This window comes from Ipomoea triloba, chromosome 2 (genome assembly GCF_003576645.1).
Source record: "Ipomoea triloba cultivar NCNSP0323 chromosome 2, ASM357664v1".
In the NCBI taxonomy this organism is placed as follows: Eukaryota; Viridiplantae; Streptophyta; class Magnoliopsida; order Solanales; family Convolvulaceae; genus Ipomoea; species Ipomoea triloba.
The window spans coordinates 6,334,668-6,361,045 of NC_044917.1; the positions used below are offsets into that span (position 1 = coordinate 6,334,668).

The 26,378-nt window shown below is 33.5% G+C and overlaps 3 protein-coding genes across 4 annotated transcripts; all 3 read right to left on the bottom strand.

Moving 5' to 3' along the window:
• Nucleotides 1–1,350: 1,350 nt before the first annotated feature.
• Nucleotides 1,351–4,104, bottom strand: LOC116010238 (protein trichome birefringence-like 38). Of its 2 annotated transcripts, none has more exons than XM_031249557.1 (5): nucleotides 3,764–4,104; nucleotides 3,513–3,684; nucleotides 2,841–2,956; nucleotides 2,533–2,691; nucleotides 1,351–1,815 (listed from the first exon to the last, which is right to left on the bottom strand). In XM_031249557.1, exons 1-5 carry the CDS (start codon nucleotides 4,057–4,059, stop codon nucleotides 1,500–1,502), a joined length of 1,059 nt encoding a protein of 352 aa, XP_031105417.1. In that variant the 5' UTR covers nucleotides 4,060–4,104; the 3' UTR covers nucleotides 1,351–1,499. The 2 variants fall into 2 exon arrangements, with proteins under 2 accessions (XP_031105417.1, XP_031105416.1); XM_031249556.1 differs by having other exon boundaries at nucleotides 2,781–2,956; nucleotides 3,764–4,102.
• A 240-nt stretch (nucleotides 4,105–4,344) lies between these two features.
• On the bottom strand, nucleotides 4,345–11,832 carry LOC116010237 (protein trichome birefringence-like 41). The gene is made up of 5 exons (XM_031249555.1): nucleotides 11,440–11,832; nucleotides 7,774–7,945; nucleotides 5,231–5,406; nucleotides 4,984–5,142; nucleotides 4,345–4,806 (listed from the first exon to the last, which is right to left on the bottom strand). The coding sequence occupies exons 1-5, from the start codon at nucleotides 11,718–11,720 to the stop codon at nucleotides 4,512–4,514; spliced, it is 1,083 nt and encodes a 360-aa protein (XP_031105415.1). The 5' UTR covers nucleotides 11,721–11,832; the 3' UTR covers nucleotides 4,345–4,511.
• Nucleotides 11,833–13,071: 1,239 nt separating this feature from the next.
• On the bottom strand, nucleotides 13,072–24,681 carry LOC116009894 (probable leucine-rich repeat receptor-like serine/threonine-protein kinase At3g14840). Its single transcript, XM_031249078.1, has 24 exons — nucleotides 24,468–24,681; nucleotides 24,068–24,242; nucleotides 22,557–22,628; nucleotides 22,402–22,470; nucleotides 22,202–22,273; nucleotides 21,955–22,026; nucleotides 21,740–21,811; nucleotides 21,566–21,637; nucleotides 21,403–21,474; nucleotides 21,180–21,251; nucleotides 21,029–21,100; nucleotides 20,816–20,887; nucleotides 18,499–18,555; nucleotides 18,300–18,371; nucleotides 18,185–18,220; nucleotides 18,044–18,081; nucleotides 16,847–17,223; nucleotides 16,470–16,665; nucleotides 15,813–15,959; nucleotides 15,196–15,305; nucleotides 14,899–15,109; nucleotides 14,568–14,805; nucleotides 13,991–14,141; nucleotides 13,072–13,653 (listed from the first exon to the last, which is right to left on the bottom strand). Exons 1-24 carry the CDS (start codon nucleotides 24,643–24,645, stop codon nucleotides 13,285–13,287), a joined length of 3,072 nt encoding a protein of 1,023 aa, XP_031104938.1. The 5' UTR covers nucleotides 24,646–24,681; the 3' UTR covers nucleotides 13,072–13,284.
• Nucleotides 24,682–26,378: the final 1,697 nt, after the last annotated feature.

The window sequence follows — 26,378 nt, forward strand, 5'->3', positions numbered from 1 at the left end:
TTTTTTTTTTTTTTTTTTTTTTTTTTTTTTTTTTTTTTTTTTTTTTTTTTTTTTTTTTTTTTTTTTTTTTTTTTTTCCTGTCATTATAACCGATGAGGAAATTAACCGTTACTCCGTACTATTTAATAGTGGTCTTGTAACCTTAGCTAATAAAGAATCACAAAAAAAATAAATTAATTTAAATCATTCATAAATAACTTACTCTATCAAGACTCAACCTTTTAATTTTATGACGATTAAGTTAACAGACTAAGAGAGCTCAATATCTATACACTTTGAGAAGAGTGCTTAACTTCTATGTTGTAAAGTTCTTTGTTTAATTCGCGACCTACTTGGCACGTTACGGCAAACCGATGCGAAGTACAGACACCCAAAGTCTAGTAATACAATCTTGTAAGGAATTATACTGAAGATTATTCTAATTTGATAAATATTATTACAGATTACTAAGTTGCTGACACAGATTTGATACAATTAGCATTACTTTTTGTATTTATTTGGGTTGATAATTTAATTTTCCTTGTGGAATATGCTTTTGATCTGGCAATCGGCACATGCTGGTTGACTAGTTGAGGTCGCAAATCTCTATTTAAGATAAGGAGTAAATATCTATTTAATGGGATTGTTCATTTATGCTTCCACCGCTATCAAAGTTATGCACGCCAGTTTTTTTCTTATCAATTTTTATCATTCGAATTTCAATTGAACTATAAATGATATCTTGAGTATTGATCTTTACCAATTTTAATTTCATTATTAACTTTCAAGTTAACTATACATAATCCATTAATTATTGATTTTGTTCCAAATTTGATCATTCAGTTAAATATTCGTTTAATAAACATTAGATTTAAGAATAATAATGTAAAAATTGGCTTGTTGTTAATAATGATAAATTGAGTTCATAAATTTAATACATTGAGTTCATTATTAGTGGAATGTGAAGAACTAAAACTTTTATATTATTACCCTTAATTTAATGTTTATTAAATTAATATTAAACTAGAGGACCAAATTTAGAACAAAATTAATAGTCAGAAGATTCCCACTAAATTAGTAATCCGTTATTGAGATCCAATTAATAAGTCCTAACATAAAAATTCAATTAATAAACTCAAAATGTTAAAAATCTAAAAGAAAAAAAAAATCAAATCAAAGAGTAAAAGAACTATTGAAAACGAAACGTTATATATAAATACATACAATATGTACAAAGTATCAAATCGATTGCCTTACTACACATATACAGAGTATATATTATGCAGTGGCAAAAGACGTTCGTGATATTCTAATCACGAGTTCGATTTTGATTCTATAAATTTATATTAGCTGGACAACCGACAATAAAAAAAAAATACAATTTCATCCTTTTATTACTTGGTGGAAATATAATATTTCATAAATAATTATATGGATAACATTTCATTATTTACAAGTTTAGTAGAGGCAAAAATACCAACATTTTTGTCTCTTTAAAATATATATATATATATATATAATTACATTGGCTTTGATTTTCCTTGAGAGACCAGAATTGCATACAAGAGGTGATTCCAGGTATCAGGCACACCAGCAAGGCACCAATGGCTACAATCACTTCCAGTGGCATCATCACCATATACAGATGGATGGCTATCTTTTCTTAGCTGAGAAAGTGTGGTTATATCTAATAATGTTACTGGTTTTGACATGTTACTCAACACTTGCTTCACCACTGCTGTTGCAGGATGTGGTCCTCCAGGATAGGTTGACCCTGCTATGGGTTGGGTTTCTCCTTTGCAACTCATTCCCTTACTTGCATTCCATTCCTCACCTCTACAACCAAAGGTAAAACACTAGTTTACCATGATTGATATAGGAAATGGGGACTTAAAATTTTATCGGGTTTTTGATTGAAATATATGGGCACAAATGGAGTGTGTCGGCCAAAAAAATTAGACATATTTTGAATTTGCATAAAAATAGGGTTCGGGAAATGCGTATGAGTGAAGTATGTTGCATTTGGAAATGATTTGTACGTTTAGGACATTTTTAAGTGTATTGTAAGAGGAGAGAGAATTGGCTAAATTAGCAAATGGAGAGAGAATTGACTAAATGAGAGGAAGAACACAAATTTTTATGACAAAGCTGCAAAAGTGGCTAAAAAGGACTATCACAACACACCTTTTGATTTTTTTTTTTTAAATTTCTTTTAGTATTATTTTATTATTATATTTATATAATATAATATCATGTGAGACCCATTTTTAAAAGTGAGAGAGATTTGCATGAATTAAAATAAATAGTGGAGAATTTGTAAATTTTATGATGTGAAAGTCGGACTCATTTAAAAAGTGAGAGATATTTGCAGGATAAAAATTGACGCGTTTAATGTTTCTTGTTTCTTTTTTTTTTTTTATTTCAAATTTCTCTAGATTTTTTCCGTCCCTTTTGCTCGGCCATCTTTCCCAATTGACAAAAAACCTTACAAACTTTGTGAACTAGGTCTTAGGGTTCAAAATATAATAATTGGTAAAAGAAAACCCAGTTTACCTATAATGAGTTGGAGAGATGCCTTGGAAAAACACTTTGGTCTTGGAAGGATCAACGTTGGAATCTACCCACTTCGACCATGTTTTCAGTCCCTCTTCAAACGCAACCATACGATCCATGTCTTTGTACACTTGATCACCTTTCTGGATGTAATCCCATCTGCCAATTTAAAGTGCAAAACACATAAATGCTTCATGCATAATCATATTCAATTCCTCATCTGATGGGATACAATAATATATACTTACGGTTGGCTGCTTCCCTTATGAAGCCACCAATGCCATGTATTGAAGATGAGCATGTCATACCCTTTCCAGGAGTTGCCATTTTGGATTGAATCAAGCTTTAGCACTCTTCCTATCTTCTCTGTCACCAAATCGACCAGAAATGGATTCCGACATAACATCACAGAAACATTAAACTCCTGCACGCAACCCATTCCAAATTAATTAGTGTACTCTTAATCAACAATTTCTGCAAATGCCTAGCTTCTTTCAGCTTACACAAAATAATTTGAAACCTTGTGCTTAGGACTAAGGAGCAATCATATTTGCACCCTTGATTTTTTTGTATATATATATATATAAATTTGATATGACCTATTTGTTTAACTTGTATGTAACAGATCAACTAGTTCGCGTATAATCAATAAATAATTGAATATGAAGGACAATGACACGTATCACAAATCACATCAAATAATATAAAATTGGGTGCAAGTAACATTTTCATAAAAACCCGTACTCACCAACAAACTTGGGCATAGGGGTATCAGTATTTGGGTAGTTCTCTATTTCATATCTATACAATATTATACTCTCTCTGCCTCATTTTACCTATCTTGTTTATTATTCATTGGTCAAACTAGCTTTTCTTCATTACTTATTTTCTTTAGTGTCAAGCCTTGTTAACCGAATCAGACAAACAAAATGGGACGGAGTAACTTGTAAGTCAAAATGACTGAAATTAAAGAGGCTTACTGGGAAATTAAATGTGGGGAAGGCCCCTTTTCTTTGGATTGCCAAGTTTGATTGGGGCAGTGCTGCATGCAACATGCATGTTAAGGACTGCCACTGGTTGAGGCTTAACGAATCCCCAACAAACATTAGCTTCTTCCCTTTTAGCCTCCTCAGAAGATCCCTACCATCAAATCTACAAAAATCCAACAAAGGTTCAATGTTCTTCATATGTTATTACACATTAATTCAAGAAAATTAGTATATATACATACTTGGGCATTTCACATGCAGAAGGCTTCCATCTGTACTTGAGATACAGCTTATCAGGCCTCCCATTTCCCTGGCAATCGAATTCTTTATCGATAAATGAACAAACCGATGAGTTGTATATCGGGTATGATTCGTCGTAGATCCAACTTCCTTGGAACAGATTACAGCTGCTAATCGCGTGCTGTGATTCAAGATGATGCTGTAGGACTGCTATGTCACTGGAGGACGGGCGAAAAGACAACATAAACAGAACAAAAATGTAAACTAGTGAGCTGCAGGGCTTGTTCCAAACTTCCATCTTTGTAAAAACAAAAATTTACTTGGTACTATTCTGAAACAACCTGTCTGAAGGGAATATATATATATACTGCAGTATATATCATCTTTGTGTAGAAGCAATTTCTTATCATTGCTTGTCCATGATTGCTATTTCCCATTTTCATCCTTTCAAGGAAAGATATCCCTTCATCCTATTCACTGTTTCAGTGTGTAGAAAGCTTTTTCTCTTCAATATGATGACTTTTTTTCTGATTTCACATTATTACCAAAGAAAGAAAAACTGAGAAATTTAAATCTTGTTTAATTTTCCAGGTTAAACTCTGTAACCATTTGCCCAGAATCTGAAATACAATTTATCAATGTTGCCATTAGGGGCTGACCAATTCATCTGTTCTAGTAATATTACAAAGTAAAATCAAGAAAATGTAAGAATTAATATAGTAGTTCTCAGTACTTCTCAGTATAAACTCATTAAAGAATAATGTTGTAGAGTATTTCATTCCAAGTATCAGGAACTCCAGCTAGACACCAATGGCTGCAATCCATTCCTGTTCTTCCCCCGAGCCCATACATCGAAGGGTGCCCGTCTTTTCGCAACAACGACAGGTTTGTGACATCAAGCAATGTAACAGGCTTCTCTATTGTTCTCAGTACTCTCTTCAGCACTGTCAATGCAGGAGGCAAACCTCCGGGATATGTTGAGCCGCTCAATGGCAGCTTCTGCCCTAAGCAATTTTTAACCCCCGGTTCATTCCAATCTGTGCCACTGCCCACAGAAACAATACACTAATGTTATCCATCAATGCTTATAAATGAAAAGTTTCACCATCAGTTTAAACTTTTAGTTAACCATCAATGCTTATAAATGAAAAGTTTCACCATCAGTTTAAACTTTTAGTTAAAACGGAAATACAGAACACATCATTTGATTCAAATGGCTTACTTGTAGTGTGATGGGGAAATGCCTTGGAAGAAAACCATTGTTTTGGAAGGGTCAATGTTGGCCTCCACCCAACTAGCCCATGTAAGCAGTGCCCTCTCGAAAGCAGCCACTCGATCCATGTCTTTATAGTATTGGTCTCCGATTTTGATGTAATCCCATCTGCAGAACAGCAAAATATCCTAACTAAGAATCTGAAATATACTCAAAAATGTATGTTTTGGAGCCGGAAAATGGTTTTTGGACTAACGGTTGGGTGACTCCTCTGCGGTTCCACCAATGCCATGTGTTGAAGATTAGCATATCTATTCCATTCCATAGCTTCCCTCCTTCAATGGAGTCTAGTTTTAAGATTCTCCCCTTCTCTTCCCTAACAACATCCACCAAATACACAGTGCGGTCCAGCATTACTTTGACATCATAGTCCTGCAAAGCATTAAGGACCAACATTTAAGACACTTCTGCCATAGTAAAGTCTAACGTTGGAACTGTCTTGCCTCTATACTTAAAGATTTGAGGTTATGCATTCATTACTTATAATTGGACCAGAAAATGAGTTCATGCTATGTTGAGCAGAGCTAATGCATTTGCACATGCCTTAGTAGTTAGTAGAAACTTTCATAGTTCAACCCAAAAATCTTAAATGTTGATCAACATTTCTTTCCTATTCCCTTGCTCACAAAAGGCGAAATTCCCTCGCCCTCAAGGACCCCACACTCCGGCCCGACAGGATAGTAAAATCATGCCCCCATGGGCAGCTCAACTGGTCACAGGGGTGAAGTTTGGAAGAAGAGACCAGGGACCGAGACTCACCAGCGGCAGTGAATCCTTGTGCACAGTAAACAAAGATTTAGCCTCTGTGTTCAATTGAGTTACCATGATTTATATCATCTCAGAAACTTTGTCGGGCCGGGGTGTGGGGACCCTTGGAGTTGAGGATTCAACTTTTTTGGGAGAAGGATGGTAAAAGGGTGGTGTCTGCCTATCTCAATTGGTGTAATTCTCACATTGCAACTATTAGGGCTCGAGATCCTGTGTCTTTACCTACAATCTACCACACAGAAACTAACTGAACTGCCTGTGTTCATTCAATTTACCAACTAAGCTAACTTATGTATCATTTCCATTCCCATTCCCATTTCCTATCAGTTAAGATTCTACCATACAAGTGAACTTGATCCAATCTAGAAAAGGTTCCAAATATAGGTGGAGGACCACTTTGATGAGGCCAGACCATTAACTACAGCTAAATTGTCACGATTCGAAGATGGCTTATTGTCACACCGAGTTGAATGGCAATAAATGGGTTTAAATTGACATTGAAGGGGATTGAGGTTACCGTGAAGGTGAAAATGGAGACGTCACCAACCCTGGTTTGATTGTAATTGGTGGCAGGCGTTGAAGTGTAGAGAAGGCAGGTGAGTGACTGCCATTGGTTTCGGCTCAACGAATCGCCCACAAACATTATGCTTTTCCCTTTGAATTTCTCCAGGAAGGCCCGCCCATCAAATCTGCAATAGTAAGCTTGAATTAATTGCCCCAAAACACTATATGAACTCTTATTTTTACTCTCAGTTTTTTCTTTTTCTCTATAATATTTAATTTAGACACTTTTTTTCAACGATCTACATAATAAAATATTCGATCATTTGTCATATCATCATGAACTAAAAGTAAATAAAGAAGTAAAATTAAAAATTACATGGAATACAACTATTGGATTTTGGGCAGTCAAGGCACGCAACTAATGCTTTTTGATACACAGACAAAAATAGCAAACAGGTGGCGTGCACTTGAAAATTTTGTCAATTTTTGAACTACCTTACCTTCTTCAAGATAAGGTCGCAAGTCGCAATTCATCATAACTAGATTAGATCAACTTTTTTCTATGAATGTCCCCATTAATTTCTGGACTATTCTATTAAATAATTAATAAATGAGTTAATATCACAAATGGTCATTTGACTATTGAGGTAGTACTCCTTTTAATCCTTGACTTTCAATTCGACCACAAATGGTCCTCTGACTTTTATTTTTTACCACAAATAGTCCTCTATTAAAATTTCTGTTAAATATGTGTTAAATCTAATGGTATTATCGTCAAATTGATATATATAATGGTCATAAAATAAAAAATGTTTAGAATTTTTCACCAACAACCATAATTGAAACAATTAACAAATATAAATACTTCTAAATAAAAAATAATGCACCTTATATCTCGTAATTATGCGTACAAAATGAAGNGACCAGGGACCGAGACTCACCAGCGGCAGTGAATCCTTGTGCACAGTAAACAAAGATTTAGCCTCTGTGTTCAATTGAGTTACCATGATTTATATCATCTCAGAAACTTTGTCGGGCCGGGGTGTGGGGACCCTTGGAGTTGAGGATTCAACTTTTTTGGGAGAAGGATGGTAAAAGGGTGGTGTCTGCCTATCTCAATTGGTGTAATTCTCACATTGCAACTATTAGGGCTCGAGATCCTGTGTCTTTACCTACAATCTACCACACAGAAACTAACTGAACTGCCTGTGTTCATTCAATTTACCAACTAAGCTAACTTATGTATCATTTCCATTCCCATTCCCATTTCCTATCAGTTAAGATTCTACCATACAAGTGAACTTGATCCAATCTAGAAAAGGTTCCAAATATAGGTGGAGGACCACTTTGATGAGGCCAGACCATTAACTACAGCTAAATTGTCACGATTCGAAGATGGCTTATTGTCACACCGAGTTGAATGGCAATAAATGGGTTTAAATTGACATTGAAGGGGATTGAGGTTACCGTGAAGGTGAAAATGGAGACGTCACCAACCCTGGTTTGATTGTAATTGGTGGCAGGCGTTGAAGTGTAGAGAAGGCAGGTGAGTGACTGCCATTGGTTTCGGCTCAACGAATCGCCCACAAACATTATGCTTTTCCCTTTGAATTTCTCCAGGAAGGCCCGCCCATCAAATCTGCAATAGTAAGCTTGAATTAATTGCCCCAAAACACTATATGAACTCTTATTTTTACTCTCAGTTTTTTCTTTTTCTCTATAATATTTAATTTAGACACTTTTTTTCAACGATCTACATAATAAAATATTCGATCATTTGTCATATCATCATGAACTAAAAGTAAATAAAGAAGTAAAATTAAAAATTACATGGAATACAACTATTGGATTTTGGGCAGTCAAGGCACGCAACTAATGCTTTTTGATACACAGACAAAAATAGCAAACAGGTGGCGTGCACTTGAAAATTTTGTCAATTTTTGAACTACCTTACCTTCTTCAAGATAAGGTCGCAAGTCGCAATTCATCATAACTAGATTAGATCAACTTTTTTCTATGAATGTCCCCATTAATTTCTGGACTATTCTATTAAATAATTAATAAATGAGTTAATATCACAAATGGTCATTTGACTATTGAGGTAGTACTCCTTTTAATCCTTGACTTTCAATTCGACCACAAATGGTCCTCTGACTTTTATTTTTTACCACAAATAGTCCTCTATTAAAATTTCTGTTAAATATGTGTTAAATCTAATGGTATTATCGTCAAATTGATATATATAATGGTCATAAAATAAAAAATGTTTAGAATTTTTCACCAACAACCATAATTGAAACAATTAACAAATATAAATACTTCTAAATAAAAAATAATGCACCTTATATCTCGTAATTATGCGTCTAAATAAAAAATAATGCACCTTATATCTCGTAATTATGCGTACAAAATGAAGATTTTGCACCTTATATCTCGTAATTATGCGTACAAAATGAAGATTTAACACCTTATATCTCGTAATTATGCGTACAAAATGAAGATTTAATATTAGATATCTCGTAATTATGCGTACAAAATGAAGATTTAATATTAGAGCTCTCGTAATTATGCGTACAAAATGAAGATTTAATATTAGAGCTATCTGATTTAATTTAACCAACAGATTAAAATGGAATTTTTTTTTTCAAAAACATAGCTTCCATTATTTTCATGGAATCATGGTTGTTCATACATGGCTGATTAATATTTCACACTCTTCATTAATCGATCAAACATTTTGTTTGGGACATAACTGAAAGCCGCCACAATTGAATTAATATAATTAATCAATTACAAATTGCAGACATTTAATCATGAATTTTTATTTAATTTGTTCATTTATGTAATTTGTCACGTCCATTTTGTTTTTATATTCATTAACTTAATGTTTATTAATGTTTGAAATTAATTATGTTGTCATATAATTATAAAAAAAAAATCATAATAATATTAATCAATTTGACGATATTACCCCTAGATTTAGCACCTATTTAACAGAAATTTTAACAGAGGACTATTTGTGGTCAAAAATAAAAGTCAGAGGACCATTTGTGGTCGAATTGAAAGTCGAGGACTAAAATGAGTACTACCCCAATAGTTAAAGGACCATTTGTGGTATTAACTCTTAATAAATATAAAAACTCATCTCACAATCTAACAATCAATAAAAAAAAAATTAGTACAGAAACTTTTTTTTTTTTAAATAATACTCTAACCTACCCCTATTCATTTGTGTATCCGAGTTGACATGATAATAATACAAATACAATATGGCTAAATACGAATATGAACACAAATACGATTTTTAAACGGGTTGAAATAATATATACATTTAGTTAACAAGTTTCAAATATAGACATGTTAATATAATTTTATATTTACAAAATAAAACTTTAGAAATAACTTTTTAAAAAATATATATATAATTAAATCTAACAAAATAATAAAGATATTCAATTTATAACATACCAATAATATTCATATAATGATAAAATAATATCTAAAATTCATAAGTAACACTAATATTAATAGGTTAAACGAATTCTTAATGTGTGAAATGGATTTACCTATACACTAATTTTAACATGTTCTTAGCATGTCAACTTGTTAATGATCCATGTACTGTTAACCGTGTTGCAAATTAATAGGTATACTCTAATGAAATTAAACTCTTGCTTTCCTGCAAATTATTACATTTTTCCTAGGAAAAAATGTTATATAGATTAAAATTTTGTATGTTGCAATTCTTTATGTTCTTCATTATCTGTGAATTAGTCGATCTTTCTACAAGTTAATCAAATAAAACCACTTAATTTGAAGAAATTTTAATGTAAAAGATGTGGGGTGACTAATGTTCCTGTAGAATATATAATATTTATTAAAAGAATCTTTCTTTTTCTAAAAAGAGCTTTTCAAAAAAGTTGTAACTTCCCTATCAAAAACTGAATTTATCATTAACAAATTTAGTATTTAAGGGTTTTTAATAAAACAAAATTAATGCAACTGATAAAAATTGTAAAAAACTTGTTATTTCACTAACGACTTAAAGAAATACGTAGTAAATCTAATTCACTTACATTGAAAAACTAAACTTATATTGTAATTAGAATTTACAACTGAAAAAAGTGCGTCACGTTTTTTATTGTTGTATACACTTCGAAACGTACTTCGTAAAAATAAAATATTATTTTACCTAATTTGTAATTTATAATGATAAATAAGGAGTAATAAATTATAGGAGTAGATATTAAATAAAGGACAACCTACGAGTACGAGACACCCGCCACAGAACCCGTGACGACGACAGACAGAAATTAGCATAGTAATCTCCGGTTCACATAGCACCGAGAATCTATGTCTCAATTTCAAGATCTCCAATCATAAAATAATTTGAAAAAACTACTAATTAACATTATTATTTAGACCTTGTTAATCAATTGTATAATCTAACAAAAGAACCCTTTCTTATAAAGAGAATCCCAATCAAATTAATCAGTTGGTCACTTTTTTTTTTAGTACTACTGACTTTATTAGAATGTAATATCTTTCTCAACATATTGAAACACAAAGAATCAATAACATCGACTCCACTGAGGCTCAAATCCACCCCTTCCATATGGGGTGCAACCGAGTACCACTAGACCACAAGGTCTTGACAGGTTGGTCACTTAATAATCATAAAATTGTAAATTCAACTCCTAATAAGAGTAATTATAGACTTTCTTAATTTAAACTGATCAGTTATGAACAAACTAAACTAATTTACTTCCTCTCTATCAGTTAAGGTTAAAAAACAGAATTTACCCAATACAAATCTACTAGTCACTGTTGGGTATTTCACTTTTCAAACTTGAAAGGAACTTTGGTTTTCCAAAAAAAAAGAAAAAAAAACTTTGAAAGGAACAAGTGGCACTATAATCAATGCACTAATCACAAAAAGGAAATAACATTGCTAGCCACTTTATGGCTGTTGCCCATCAACTTTTATCTCACTTTAGATCCATCACAGTTCATAGTGACATTGAATCACATGTTTATATTGTTAAGGGAAAAAAAAAAAAAAGAGAGAGAAAGAATAATGGAAAAAAGGAGAAAAGAAGTTGCAGGTATGAGGATCCATATATAGTTATATACCTGGTTAGAATGCAGTCAAGAGGTTGCCATCTGTAGTGAAGATAAGAGCGGTCAGGGCGGCCATTTCTGAGGCAATTGAATTCATGTTCTATGAAGGGACACATGGAGGAATCGTAGAGAGGATAGGTTTGATCTTCAACCCAAGTCCCTTGAAAATAATCGCAGAAAGGGTGCTGCTGCTGCTGGGCTCCATTTGCATTATGTGGTTTGTGAAGAAGAATGGTGAGCAGTAGTAAGCCTATGAGCACCACAGAGAAACTGCAGCCTATACATACACCCATCTTCCTAGAGATAGAGATGGAGTTGGAGTGGAGACAACAAGTTTTAGAGAGAGAGAGAAAGAAATTGCTGCACCCCTCTCTCTCTCTGCTTTCTTCTTGTACTTGTTGTGTGTGTGTTGACATGTGTTGATATGTGTATATATATAGTGACAGTATCATGACAGAACAAATTGGGCTAGGTAACCTGGGTGTGAGCGGATATAATGGTTTTTTTTGGGTTTCTGACAGATGGACAAGTAATAAGCATATTGTGTCATCCACACACAACTCAATTTATTGATCAATTTCAAGAAGAGTCAAAGTTTTGCCTCACAAACAACTACAAGGTGATGAGTTCGATTCCTACTAGTAGGGGCGGACACGTGTCAAGGTCAAGTTCGATCCGATCATAAATCACAATTAGCCCACTTGAAAAATTTTGAGTTTAGATTTTTAAGCATGAAAATCGAACTATAATATAAAGAAAGTGTGTCGAGTTCGGGTAGTTTGATTTGGTCCTAAATAGGATTCCAGTTACTAAACTTGAAATTTTGCTAGGCCAAAAATGTTTACTAGTCACATACTTGTTATGTCCTTTAATAGACAATTAGTTGTCAATTACGAGGTATTAGAAGTTAATATTGACAATTTATACTTTGGATATTAGGTTCGGGTCTTAGGTCAACTTCGAAGTAAAAATCCTTCACCCAAGACATGAACCGGTTTAAGCTATTTTCTACGCGGATGAATTCGGGTTTGATCAAATTTTATCAAACCTGATCCGGACTTTCAAATTTTAGGTAGAACTCGATTAAATTTTGAGTTAAACCCGTAATATGCTCATCCCTACATGCTATTAGTAAGTATGGAATCGATTCTATTTGTGGAAACTAGTGCACAAACACTTTGAAAAATGTATAAACTATAAAAATACATCTCACGATTTACATTTAATTCTTAGTAATAATTAATAAGCAGACAGTAATGGGAAGAGTCTGATGCATGCAATTGATGAGCTCAATTAATTATACAGGCCATAATGGATTTTCAGTTCAATTATGATGAATATTTCCCTCTGTTTCAGATTCTTTGAAACCCCAGAACCAATGATCTCAACCTCAATAAGTACTGTCAACAATAATATTACAGTGCTCAGATCATAAATATTGTCCAACTGAAGATGAAATTTATTGATTGCCTTATTTATGTGACAGCAGGCATGTCTCCTATCAGTTTTGAAACCTGCTTTTTGATGCTTTAAAATCTCAAATATCCAAAAGGCTTAAAACAAATTCAGATAAAATGGCAAATAAAAAGCCTTTTCTTCATTCTCTGTTTATCAAACATATATAGAGAAAAAGATAAGAAGAAATGCATACACAATACTAGATCAACTTTCAATTCAAATATGATCAATATTTAGTTTAAACTCTATACAAACTTGCATTTTGTTTATCCTATGTGGATTTGATGTATCACAGTCTCAAACATCTTTTATACATCACTATACTTCATATTACTCTCTGAATATTCCAAAAGGTTTAAGAGTATTCAGATAAATATTGCAGATATAAATGCATCTTCTTCATTCTCTTTTTTCCCAGTAAGAACTGTCTGCAACTATGGGGTATAAATCACTAGTTGATGTTGAAGAAGCAGTCCACGGCACGTCCATTGATACACTCCTATCAGGGACATCAATCAATTTATCTTCTTCTTTACTCTTCACTATTTTGTCAGGAGTAACATCAGTGCTTAACTCAAACTCTTCGAGACTTGATCTGCTTTCGAGCATGCTAACCACTGCTGACATGGTTGGTCTCGATGCCGATACAACATTTGTGCACAGGAAAGCTATGTTAATCGCCACCAAAGCCTCTTCCTTATTGAAGTCAGTTCCAAGTCTTGAATCAACTAGCCCCATTATATTTCCTTGCTCCTTCAAGGCGTTAGCCTAATTTGGAGAAGTGAAATAGATATGTTAGTCTATCAAGTTCGGGATGCACTAGGTGAAGGGAAATAAGGCAAAACACAAGTCCTATTTCATACAATACAAACTGGAAGCCAAGAACTTCTAAGAAATTTCGATAAGAATGGCACACTTGTGGCATACATTTCAACGTTTCAACAAAACACGAGTACTATGCATGCTTGTGATGGAAGCACAAGTACAAATAGTGTCCAGATTTACGTTATAACAGAAACCTACAGGGTATAGTCGCTAGAAGTAGTTTTCAATGAAAAAAAAGAAAGAAGAGATAATAGATGAAAGAAAGGTGAATATGATTTACCCAGTCAAGAAGATTAAAGCACTGCTCCTTTGGCTTGATACTTCCAGTACTTCTTCCACTGACAATTTCCAAAACAACAACACCATAGCTGTATACATCGGCCTTATCAGTTAAGTAGCCATGCATTGCATATTCTGGCGCCATATACCCACTGAAAGTAGAGAATATGTCACATCACACACCATACATGTTTCAGTTTCAATAGGATTTGCCAGACAAAATGTTGTGTCAAAATCAAAATGAACAACATAGAAGAAATAGAAAACTACAGAAGACAAGAAAATTTTCATTTTAGACAGCACATATGCCAGAGACCACCAATCCATGATTCTCACCCCAACCCCACGCCACTTACAAAAGGAAAATTTTTCTCCTTTCTCTTTTTTCTTCTCTACCCCATTTCCTACATCCAGCCCTGCAATTCTCCTTCATTCTTTTTATTTATTTGTCAATAAATTTAATGAGAGCTATATTGATACCTAGTTAAAACTTAAAATTGTATTGTATGAAATTAAAATTTAGCTTAAATTTCTAGGACCAAAAATGAAATTTACTGAAAAATAGAATAATAACTCACAATGTCCCAGCAATACGCGTGCTTATGTGTGTATTCTCCTCTTCATCTAGTTTGGCCAAACCAAAGTCTGATATTTTGGGATTAAGATCCTTATCAAGAAGTACATTAGTAGCCTTGATGTCTCTATGTACAATCTTCAATCTAGATTCTTCATGGAGATAAGCTAAACCTTTTGCTATACAAATACAGATTCTATATCTCGTTGTCCAATCCAATTTCAACTGCTGTTCCACTGGGCCTTCAAGATGCCGGCAGATTAAAAATGCTGATCAGCAAGTTGTATGGATTTAAGTGAAATAAACAACACAAGAAAGCCAACCACTGAGCTTACCAAATAGTGCACGGGCAAGGCTGTTGTTTTCCATGTACTCATAGACAAGCAATAATTGGTTCCCCTCAATACAACACCCATAAAGCTTTACAAGGTTAGGATGCTGAAGTGCAGATATCATCCCTATTTCATTAATAAATTCGCGGTTCCCCTGCTTTGATTTGGAGGAGAGTTGCTTAACTGCAATGTCTGTGCCATCTGATAGACGACCCTTCAATTGTAATTAAATGTAAAAGACGTCAAAAATGTCATATTAAGTAAAAGAAAAGAATTACTTCAAAGTAGCTTCCAACCCACCTTGTATACAGGACCAAAACCACCTTCCCCAATCTTATTAGAAGCATCAAAATTCTTTGTGGCAGCTTTAATTTGCCTCAGCGTATAGGAAACAGCTATACCCTTCAGATCTGCCAAATAAATTTAAACTGATAAGAGAACAAAATAAATGGAATTCAATGGAAATTGCAAGCAGAACACCTATGGCATATACAGACATTAAGGGACTGTTCAGAGAGTACATATTTGCACATGTATACAACATACCAGCACACTGAATCTTGCTACTGCTGCCATGATAGGGGTCATTTGATATCCCATATTTCTGAAGTATGGTTCTCTAGTAGATGCTTTTTGCCTTTAGATAGGAAGCTTGTGCAATTTTTTTTTTCTTTTCTATTCTTCTCTACATCTTCAGAGATTTTGAAGATGAACTATCTATAGATGTTCTTTAACTCTACATGCCCATATATATTAAAGATGCATTTCAATATGTTGTCAAACTTAAGTGTGCACACCGTTGCAGATTGTCCATATAGTATATATTGCCAGTTCAGTTCAAAATAGGGATAAATGGAAAAAAAAGGTTGAGTTGTAACACAGTAACCAACACAGTAACCAATTCAACAGTACACTACCTTGCTCCATTCCATTCTTATTTTGCAGACATCCTTTCCACCAAAGTAAGCCCAGAGCAATTAAAATGGTGGACAGAACAGCAAGCACAATCCCCACAATGGCACCTGCGGATAAGCCTTCTGAAGGGGGGATTGGGGGCTGAAAATCTAAATACAATAAATGAAGGAAATGGTTAGAATGAATTCCTGAGGTCATGAATTCTCAACTACGTACATAAGTGCAGAAGAAACTCATTGAAGGGTAACAATATATGTTGATAAATCCATTTTTCTTTGATTGGGATTTTTCTTTTCAGGGCTTAATTGTATTTTTCATCCAATCAAATTTGGGAAAACAAAGGAGTAAAATATCAACTTGTCTTTCTCTGGAGCTTATCTTTCTGAGGTTATCTACATTTTTAATATACAAGCAAGGTCCATTACTGGTCATGTTAGGTGAAATGGTTTCATGAGAACTGAAACCATGAACTCACTTTTAGACAAGCTTGAAAAGACCTATGTGGGTTCATTTAAAATTTATAACAAGTTTTTCTGCTGATCAAAATGATAGTCCTCACCAAAAAAAAAAAGGTTATCTGGACAGCTAAAAAATTTCAATTAAATCTTGTCTACATAAGAGTGAAACTAACTGAGTGCTCATGAAAGATTAAAGCATACCAGAGACCACAGAAATAGCTGAAATAAGAGGGCCATATACTCCCTTGAAGGGGATAACCGTTGTTCCTTTTCCAGCCCAATATAAACGGATTTCTAAAGTCGTCTCATTTACAACTGCAGTGAATGGTTTTATGACTGCCTTGTTAACCCCACCTGCTTCACTTTCTATATTGAAATCCTTTGCCACTAGCTTTCCCTGAAACAATTAGAACAAATTTCAAAGACAAATGATTTACTACAACATATACATTGCACTTGAACTTACTTTAAATAGACTTATTCTAATTTGATCATGTATTCTGATAACTGATAATATTTGCTCGCAGTAATTCCTTATAGCACTTTTTCACAACCTGGCTACTGAAAGGGATAGATACCTGAATGTAAATATCAAAGATGCGGCTCCCAAGGCTACTATATGATCTGTTATCTGTAAACATAATCTCTGCAAAGTGAAGGTTTACGGTGTAGTTCCCATTCCCCAAGCAGAATCCATAGTATGTCAATGACAGGGGGGAACTCCGTGCATCAGTGTAAAGCTGGGAACTGGTGGAAGAAATTCTTGAACTGTTAGACCAACGATAAGTGTTAATATATTTATTATTATCGAGTAAGTGGCCTGTGCTGCTAAGTGCCCAATTGCTCTGACTACTGACAAATACTGAAGTCGCATCTGAGGGATCAGCTTCATATGTTGTACCATTATCACTTTTTACTTCTTGTCCACCACAATTAATATGGATAGCATACCATTCTGCCATAAAACACTTCACAAAAGTCAAGCAAAGAGGAAAGATATAGCCATATAGGAATAAGAATTTGAAAGATTTTCTCCTCCAAATCAAGGAACTATTTCTGTGTTTATGCATTATGTTTGTCATGATGTCATCATTTACATATTTAACTGACATAGTCATGGTATTTCAATTAAGCATGACCTGTTAAATGCTGCATTATCAGTGTTAAAAATACGCAATTCATTTGGTATGAATCCTGAAATCTTAAAGCATCATTTCCAATTGGGGAGATAAATCAAATGATCAATAACAATCATGGAAGTAGTTTGCTACCATTCTCTGTGTATGATAATTTGTAAAATTAATTCTGAACTTGAGTCATGTTTAAAGAATTGAAATTTTAGAGCGCAAAGCCTAGAAACAGAATCCACAGTAATGATGTAGAAGGGAAAAAAAAAAGAAGGTCAAATTGTGTTGATTGCTGTATGCCTTTATTAAAAACATAAAAATGTAAAGCATGCTTGTCTTCCTTTCAGGGGTTTGCATCTCACACTCTTCCTATAAGGTTTTTGGTATAAAGAGGTGTTATTTACTTTTAATTCACATTCGGAGTGGTTGGACTTGGGAATTGGCCAAGCAGTTGGATATTGATCACTAGGAGGTGAAATCAAGTCCTAGAAAGTAGAAAGTAGAACCATCTTCTCTGAATAAGGCTGCCATATTTTCTTTTCCATAGCTTACATCACTAAGAAGCCTTGCACATTTTATTTAGAGTCACTGAGAACATAGGTAAAAGATAAGAATATCAGCTTAAACTAAACCTGATAATTGACTTACTCTGTGCGCATTCCTTCTTCAAGCACGAAACAATGCCCCTGAAATAACCAGTGAGATTATACCTTCGATAGAGAACAAACTGATGTAGTGTCTTAGCAGAGTGTGTGAAAAGTATGAGGGCTAACAAATTTTGAGACTTACGATCTATTTCCATTATAAGAGCTCGCAAACATATTTCTGATTGAAGAGAATTCAAAGTTAGCCAAGTTTTTAGACAAAATAATCAGCATTCCTAGCAAAGTGAAGGTAATCTCACATATTGTTCTGTTGGCAATTTGAGCTTCCTAAACTTTTGGGTGTATTTGTGTAATTGTTATAGGAAAGATCACTGCAGACAAAGTCAAACACTGAAAATTTTATTTACCACACTTTCAGCATAAAAATAAAAACACTAGCCACAAATTCAAGTATACAAGTGACAAATATTAGCCAAGGAAATAAATACAATAACTCACAGGGACTTAGTTATCCAATCAGGCACAACTCCAGTGAGCAAGTTCCCAGTCAGATAACTAGCAAAACCAGAATCAAGAATTAATATATTATAGTGATAATGGCTTATTTCTTAGGAAACTGTCGTTAGATGTGCATGTCTGAAGAGCCAATGTTAAATATATTTTGGGTATTTTCTTTATCATAAAAATAATATGACTAATGATATTTTATTTATTATATCATTTCAGGCAATTTATTTATGAATTAATTCCACGTAGATATTTCATAATACTCATTCTTAAGAGTTAAGAATATGAGTGAAAATAAAATAATTGGCTGATATTGCAAAATATTCTTAGTCAAATGAATTCTAATGGGAATTTAGAATTCCATAAAGACTTGCACATTTTTCGACTTATCATTTTGGACATGGTGAGTCATACTATTATGACATACAACGAGCAAATGAGTGCTTGTTAGTGACTAATGAACAATGAATCACATGGTGATTAGCTTCAAGTTATCAATTCATTGCTAATTATTGTTGAAATTGAGAGATTGGAAGTCTTGGCGAGCCAATAAAGTAGAAGAAAAATATGTGAGAAATCAAAGAAAAAGATAATACAGAAAATATATGATTCTATTAATAATAACAAACTACAATATATCATTATATTGTCTGTCTATGTCTTGAACAGTACAAAAGGTCCTACATTTATACAAACATTAGACTAAGCCCACTCCTACTAGGATTATAATGTCAAAGTGGGTCTAAATAGTCAGGTAGATCTGCCTAAAGTTTTATACTCAGACTTTTAGCTTGGATTATACTAATAATTTCTCTCATGTGACAAAATGACTTATATTCAACTCTCTTTCTGAGGTAGCTACTAGTTAGTGAATGTAACCCTAATCCTGGAAGAATTTCAGTCATGAGTCAGACCCACATACATTTTTATGTATACATAAATAGAGTACTAGTGTGTTGTAGATATGCTTTTGAAATATGAATATACAAAGTTTTTTCTTAGTAATATCAGATCAAAGCCATAGGGCTTTATTTCATGTGAATTGTCATTTCATAGGATAAAAAATTCAGCTGGGATTGATATCTACATTGTATGTATGGACTGTAGGTCAATTAGCAGATTTATTTATGAAATGGCTCAATAAAATTAAGGTTGATTGTATTTGTAACAAGTTTGACATGATCAATACCTATGATCTAACTTGTGGGGGAGAGTTGAAGGTAACCCTAGCCCTAGTAGGGTTTAGTGATGGGTCAGGTCTACCTACACCTTTATGTATACATACATAAGGCATTCTAAACGTATTTCAACACACAGATACATGAAAGAATCCTTTATTTGTAACAGTGTGGATGATTTAGAGCAACCTCAACATTCCAAAATTTTACAAGGTTTTTGCAGTGACAAGTAGGAAAGAGAGGGAAGAGAGAAGAGGGGATTAGATGGAGAAAAAAAATTCTGACAACAAATAAAAAGAAATTAAATAAGAGAATTTACACGCCTAGCTGGCGAGTGCAGTGGGAGCTGCAGGTGTGCCTAACGCGCGCACACCAGCACTAGTATCTTCTTCTTTTTTTTTCAAATGGGTCCCACCCAAAAAACTTGAACTTGCAGGAGAAAAAATGGTGTAAAAACCTTATCCCCACCCCCCCACCAGTTAAAAACCTCAGCCTAATTTTTTCATCTGAAAAAACTCCCCAAAGAACTTCTCTTGGGATGCTCTTATAAAGGCACTTATTTCAGCACTTTCAATTGAATAATATGTCCAAGTAGTACTTTCTTGGATAGAGGATGCATAGTCAAGACATGGCATTTGTATCTCTCAGGAAAAGTATTATCTAGATATACTTGAAGAGAGTGGAATGCTTGATTGTAAGCCAATGTCAGTGGATATTGATATAACAGACTACATCACTACACATCATGCATCAACCCTCAAGCAAATATATGTTTCATGTTGAAGAAAATCCTTAGGTGGTTTGTTCAAGTGATCGACCACGCCCTACCCCATAAACCACAACTTAATTGTAGAAAAACAATAATGAAAGTTCTATGACCCAAGTAATTATTCAGTAGTTATAGTTGGGCCACCCAAAAGATTAGAATGAAGACAGTCAAGAGAAGACTTGCTAGAAAATAAGTAGGAACCCCAGAGGTTGATCACGAAAGAGGGAAAAATCACAACTAGAAGTTAAGCATGGAATTATATATTGAGGCTAAAAAGAGCAGGTGACTACCAATGAAAGTTTAATTGCTCAAATAAGAGTCTATGAAGTATGAATAATAAAATTTTAATGTAAAGTCATACATGAATTTTATATCTTTTGAGCTTCCAATGATGTGAGGTACTTGTCCACTTAGCTTGTTAAAACTGAGGTCTCTGCAAGAAGAATAAAATGTCCAATAGAAAAAAAGAGCTTAACTACGGCAAAAAGTTATATGCTAGTAGAGAAAGATGAGCCTTTGGGAAGAATCTAATTACAAATAAGAGAATGTGAAGAAAAAATCTTAAATTACATACAAGACATTTAAGTTTTTCAGTGACCCAATATATGGCGGTAACTGGTCAACAATATTGCAACTCCTTAGTATCCTGCATGTCTCAATACAGACAGAATGAGGCCATTACTATGTTTTCTTAAGAGACTAGCAAAGCAGTGGTTAGAACTCACAGTGTTTTGAGGTTTGTGGCATTGCTAAGGTCTGGAAATTTTGAATCCGTACCATTCAAATCAGTAATTCTCCTGAGCAATTTATACCATATAAGGAAACTAGCATCAAACAATCCTTTATATTTTGTATTGCAAGATAAATAAAACAATAATGATAAATACTAGAATATAGACCTCTAGCCAAATAATTCAAGTTGATGAGTAGATTGAAGAGATAACTCACAAGTCAATCAATTTTGTCAAGGAAGAAATCCCAGCAGGGATTGGCCCACTCAATCCACTACCCTGAATAACTCTGTCATTATCAGAGAGAAAACATGACTTTAACCACAAAAACAATGAAGGAACCAAGAAAACTGTATAGCCAAAAATCTATTAGGTCTCACAATTTTTCCATATCAGTCCATTCCTCTATGAAATCTGGTATACTTCCGCTGAAGTAGTTATCACCAATGCGACTGCATTATGATAAATGATGGCATTATCAACAATTAAAAAAAAAAAAACTTAATAGACACTGAAAGCTGAAACTAGTAGAGAAGGATCAAAATAGAACTCACAAGTCCTTCAAAGCTGACAGCTTTGCTAGTTCCTTGGGTAACTCTCCACTAAGATTGTTCGATGGTAGATGTCTTAGGCAATCAACAAACAAAGAGTCATTCAGCCTATTCTCCCTTTCTATAAAAAAGAAATTGACTACAATGGAGAAAAAGTTCATAATTATATAAAGGGTGCAATTAAGTCCCTATTCGTGAAGCAATCACAAAAACCTTACAGTTTATTAATGAGAGTCAGATTCCCTAGCTCCGCAGGAACAGTTCCAGATAGCTGATTGCACTCGAGTGTCCTGTGAAAACAATATAAACAAAATTATTAGCAACAAATACATTTAAAAAAGAGAGAACGAGAGAGATTAGTAAATTTCATAAACTGAATAACAACAAAAGTATATCCATCCACATGTTTTACGGATTTACAGAAAAATAACAATGAAATCGTTAACAACTAATAAGAACATGTACATATTGGCAAGAGTGCTGATGTTGCCAAGCTCTTTTGGTATTTGACCCGTAATGCGATTCCCTAGGAGGGAGCTGCAGTATAGTAACACCATTTTAAAACTCAATCAACAATTCATCCAGTCTCCAGAGAAAGAAAGGGGAAGATCAAACATTTTTTCACAAGAATGCGGAGGAAAAGGGCGTAAGAAGTAAAAACATACATATTGACAAGTTTCATGGAACCCCATTCAGGAGGGATTGTGCCGCCAAGGTAGTTGCGACTGAGATCGCTGCAGGAAGCAATAGCAACTTTCGTTAAGAATGCGAAGCTGAAGCAATTAATGGCTCATGGAGTCTAGCGATATCATATGCTTACATTTCTTGAAGGAAAGGGAGTTTAACCAACTCTGCTGGAAGTGTTCCACCTAGATCCTGTTGTTTCAGAACTCTGCAATTGGATATTAATTAATATAGTAAACACGATTAATAAATTTATGTGCTAAAAAAAATTTAATTAATAAGAGTCAAATAAGTCATTGAACTACACACCAAAATGCAATTAGATCATCGAACTAAAACAAATACAATTGACTCCTTGAACTACACAAACTCATGCAATTCAACCTAAAATGACTTGTTTACCTGAAATTGTGCTGACGTGGCGGTTATCGATTTAAAAATATTTTTAATAATTTAGAATAACATTTTCAAAATAATAATAATAATTAATTAAATTAAAAAAAAAAAAGCGTCGGAGACGAATCGTCTCCGATAATCTTTGTCTCCATGGCCGATGGGGGTCCAGACCTTCGTCTCCATGGTCTGGTCAGCAGACGACATCCCTAGCCTGGAGACGAAGTCGGGAATGGCTTTTTTTTAATTAGTTATTTTATTTTAAATTATTAAAAAATTATTTTTTTTAAATCAGTAACCGCCATGTCAGCACAATTTCAAATAAATAGGTCATTTTGAGTTTAATTGCATGAGTTTGTGTAATTTAAATACCTAATTACATTTTGTTTTAGTTCGATAGTCTAATTTTAATTTGGTGTGTAATTTAGTGGTCTATTTAACCTTTATTTCAATTTTGATTTAAGTGATAACTCTCATTTAATTGCTACAACATCAAATTAAAAATACGAAATATCCAAAAAGAAATTCAAAACAATTAAAGCTAAACTGGCCCAGAATTGTGTCCAATTACCCAAACAGAAATGTACTAGTTGGCCCAAAACCAAATACCAAAAGTACGTTACAATATGACAGGTGATAGAAAATAAAATATTATGTTCACTCTCAATATTTAATTTACTTTCAAATTCTTGATATAAACACTATTTTAGGATACATACAATAAAAATAGTCTATCATTATTTGTCACATTACGAAGTTAAAACTATACATAATAGAACCCGTGACATAAATGGTACAAGCATGGCCCGCATATTTATTTCTAAAAGGAAAATGATTTAGGGACTTTCATGAAGTAACACCCCTGCAATGTGTTGTGATTTTATTGTTAGAAGAAAAAAAAAAAGAGTAAAAAATTGTGAATCACTATTTTTTCTAGTTGAATCCAAACACGTCACATGAACTAAGAGTAAAAAAATATAGTAGAATTTGTGATTATGTGCAATATTACTCTTTCTAAAATTAGACCATATTGAAAACCGTTTCAAATAGAAAATAAATTAAATGATGTTTGCCAGCAAGAATAGGCCAGTTAATTCTTGAGTGGTGAATTGTGGTCAAAGGTTTTTTTTTTTTTTTTTTTCCAATGACCTACCGAGAATGAAAACGTGGGAAAAAGTTGAACATTTGGAGTAAAAAATAATAATATATGCTCCTAAATATTAAAGAATAAATAAAGAGGTGAAGTTACGTTACATGCTAGTGACATGGCAGGTAGTATTATCTGCATAGGAGCAATCGCAGGTAACTACAATCATTTTTTCTTTGGTGGGGTTTGGACTAACCCAACTGGGGTGCCCGCTGCATGGATCCACATTGAAATCCCAGTCCGTTTTCCCCAAAGTTTTGGCAATCTGCTGCAAAGCATCCACTGCCCAACACGGATCAACCAAAAGAAACTATCAATTTAATATAATCATACTTCGGTTTTATAGTTTAAGACTAGAAATGGCAGATTTTAAGGAAATTAAAAATGAGATCAATAAAGTAAACCAAATCATGTTATGCGTTGTTTATTTCATGCGTATATAACTCTCTCTCTCTCTATATATATATATATATATATATGCTGTATGTATAGATTTTCCGGGGATACCTTCATCAGTAGCCAAGAGAGGGGCGGCGGCGGCGGAGGAGGCGGACGCTATAGCAGAGAAGCACATGAAGAAGACGAAGAAGTTTGAGACAGACATTTCCGGCGGCCAGAAATAATGCGAACTTGATGAGATGGAAATTAAAAATGATTTCCGATGAGTTTCCATTTCTTTCTTCATTTCCTCTCTCTTATCATTTATCAATCAGCTTGTGCAAGTTGTACAACAAGCAATACAAGCATTTAGTATTGGGAATTAACCAACATGGTTGGCCTGGTCCCCTTAACCATGAAGTTTTTTTTTTAAATTCAAATGATAAAAATTAATTTCTCATTCACTTATTATCTATTTTGAGTATATAATATATCAAATTAATTAGGCATCTCACTAACAAGAACGTGAATCTATTTTGACCTATTTTCTAAATTGGGAGAAGACAACACTAAAAATTATATCACAGAGTGACCACTTTAAATGTAATTTTAAATCAGTTTTTTAACATTTACACCAAGACTGATAAGAGTGTAGGTATGGATGTTAATCGGAATTAATGATAATGAATAAGACTGGCGGACTGGGCAGTAGAGGGCGTGGACTTTGTTTAGTATACGTACGAAGACTAGTTGACTAGCTTTAGTTTCTGGTAGGGTTGCCGTGTGGGGTTCAAGTTTTGTGGAAAATACGAGCATGATGAATAGTCTGCGGTTACCGTTCTTCCTCTTTATACTTGTCGGCCTACAACGACAACAACTCCCCAACCCCCCTTTAATCTTCCATTATATCAATCCAGTGGCATAAGATGGTTTTTTCATATGAAAGGTCATGAGTTTGAGCTTCAGTGGAGACAATATTGACCTTATGCTTTGATAGGTTGAGAAAGTAATTATGAACATATATTACATTATAATAGAGTCAATAGTACTAAAAAAATCTTTTTTATGTAACATTTTAGTTATTTTGGGTTGATATTTGTATGTATTATATTGATTTATTGTACTATGTGTAGTTGGCAATTTTGACTTAATAAAGATATAGGACAAGTAAAGAAACATTATTAATTCTCATTTATACACGATATGATGGAAAAATAAAAACAAAAACTCTATAATTGAGTGATATAAATTTATAATTTTAAGTGAGAAGTTACAATAATCCAATACTTACTATATACCAAAAAATACACAAAAGGGAAAAAAATTGGTTGGTTAGATTTGAGAATTTGAGTAAGTAATATAATGTGGTTTTAGACTTTCATAATCTAAAACACGGACATCGACTAAACTCATAAACATTAAAATGCTTAAAAATTACATGTTTATGAGTTTAGTTGTAACTTTTGAAAGTTGAAGGGATGTTTTATAAGTGACATTTTTTAAAGGGCTTTATTTTAGTTTTTTTTTTAATTTTTATTTTTACAGTTAATATATGTGTGATTTATATCAAATTTTAATATTTTGTCATATACATTTTTGAATTTATTTAAACTTCACCCCTTCTAAAGAAAATTCATGGATCCACCCAAGACAAGCACGACGAATATTATGTCTATAACATGATAAGACCCTTATTTATAACTTTAGGATTCGCTTAGCTTGCCTCTTAACTCTATTAATTAGTATACAATTATTATTTGGGGCAATTATAATCAAGTTGAAAAATCGATTTGGTACCATTAAAATTTAAAATTCGACTTGTTATGAGAGTTATTTATTAGCCTTATTGTTTTAAGTCAGTCACATATAAACAACTTAATGCAAGTTTTCTTGTAAATCAAATAGTACAATCGGCTTTTGGCCGTTAAAAAATCACTGAAAATCGAAATCCTTGGGCTCTTCACGGTTGACTGTCTTCTTGAGGGATAGAGTGGAATTAGTTTAATAGACATATTTGATGCTTCAAGTTACTCTGTTCAA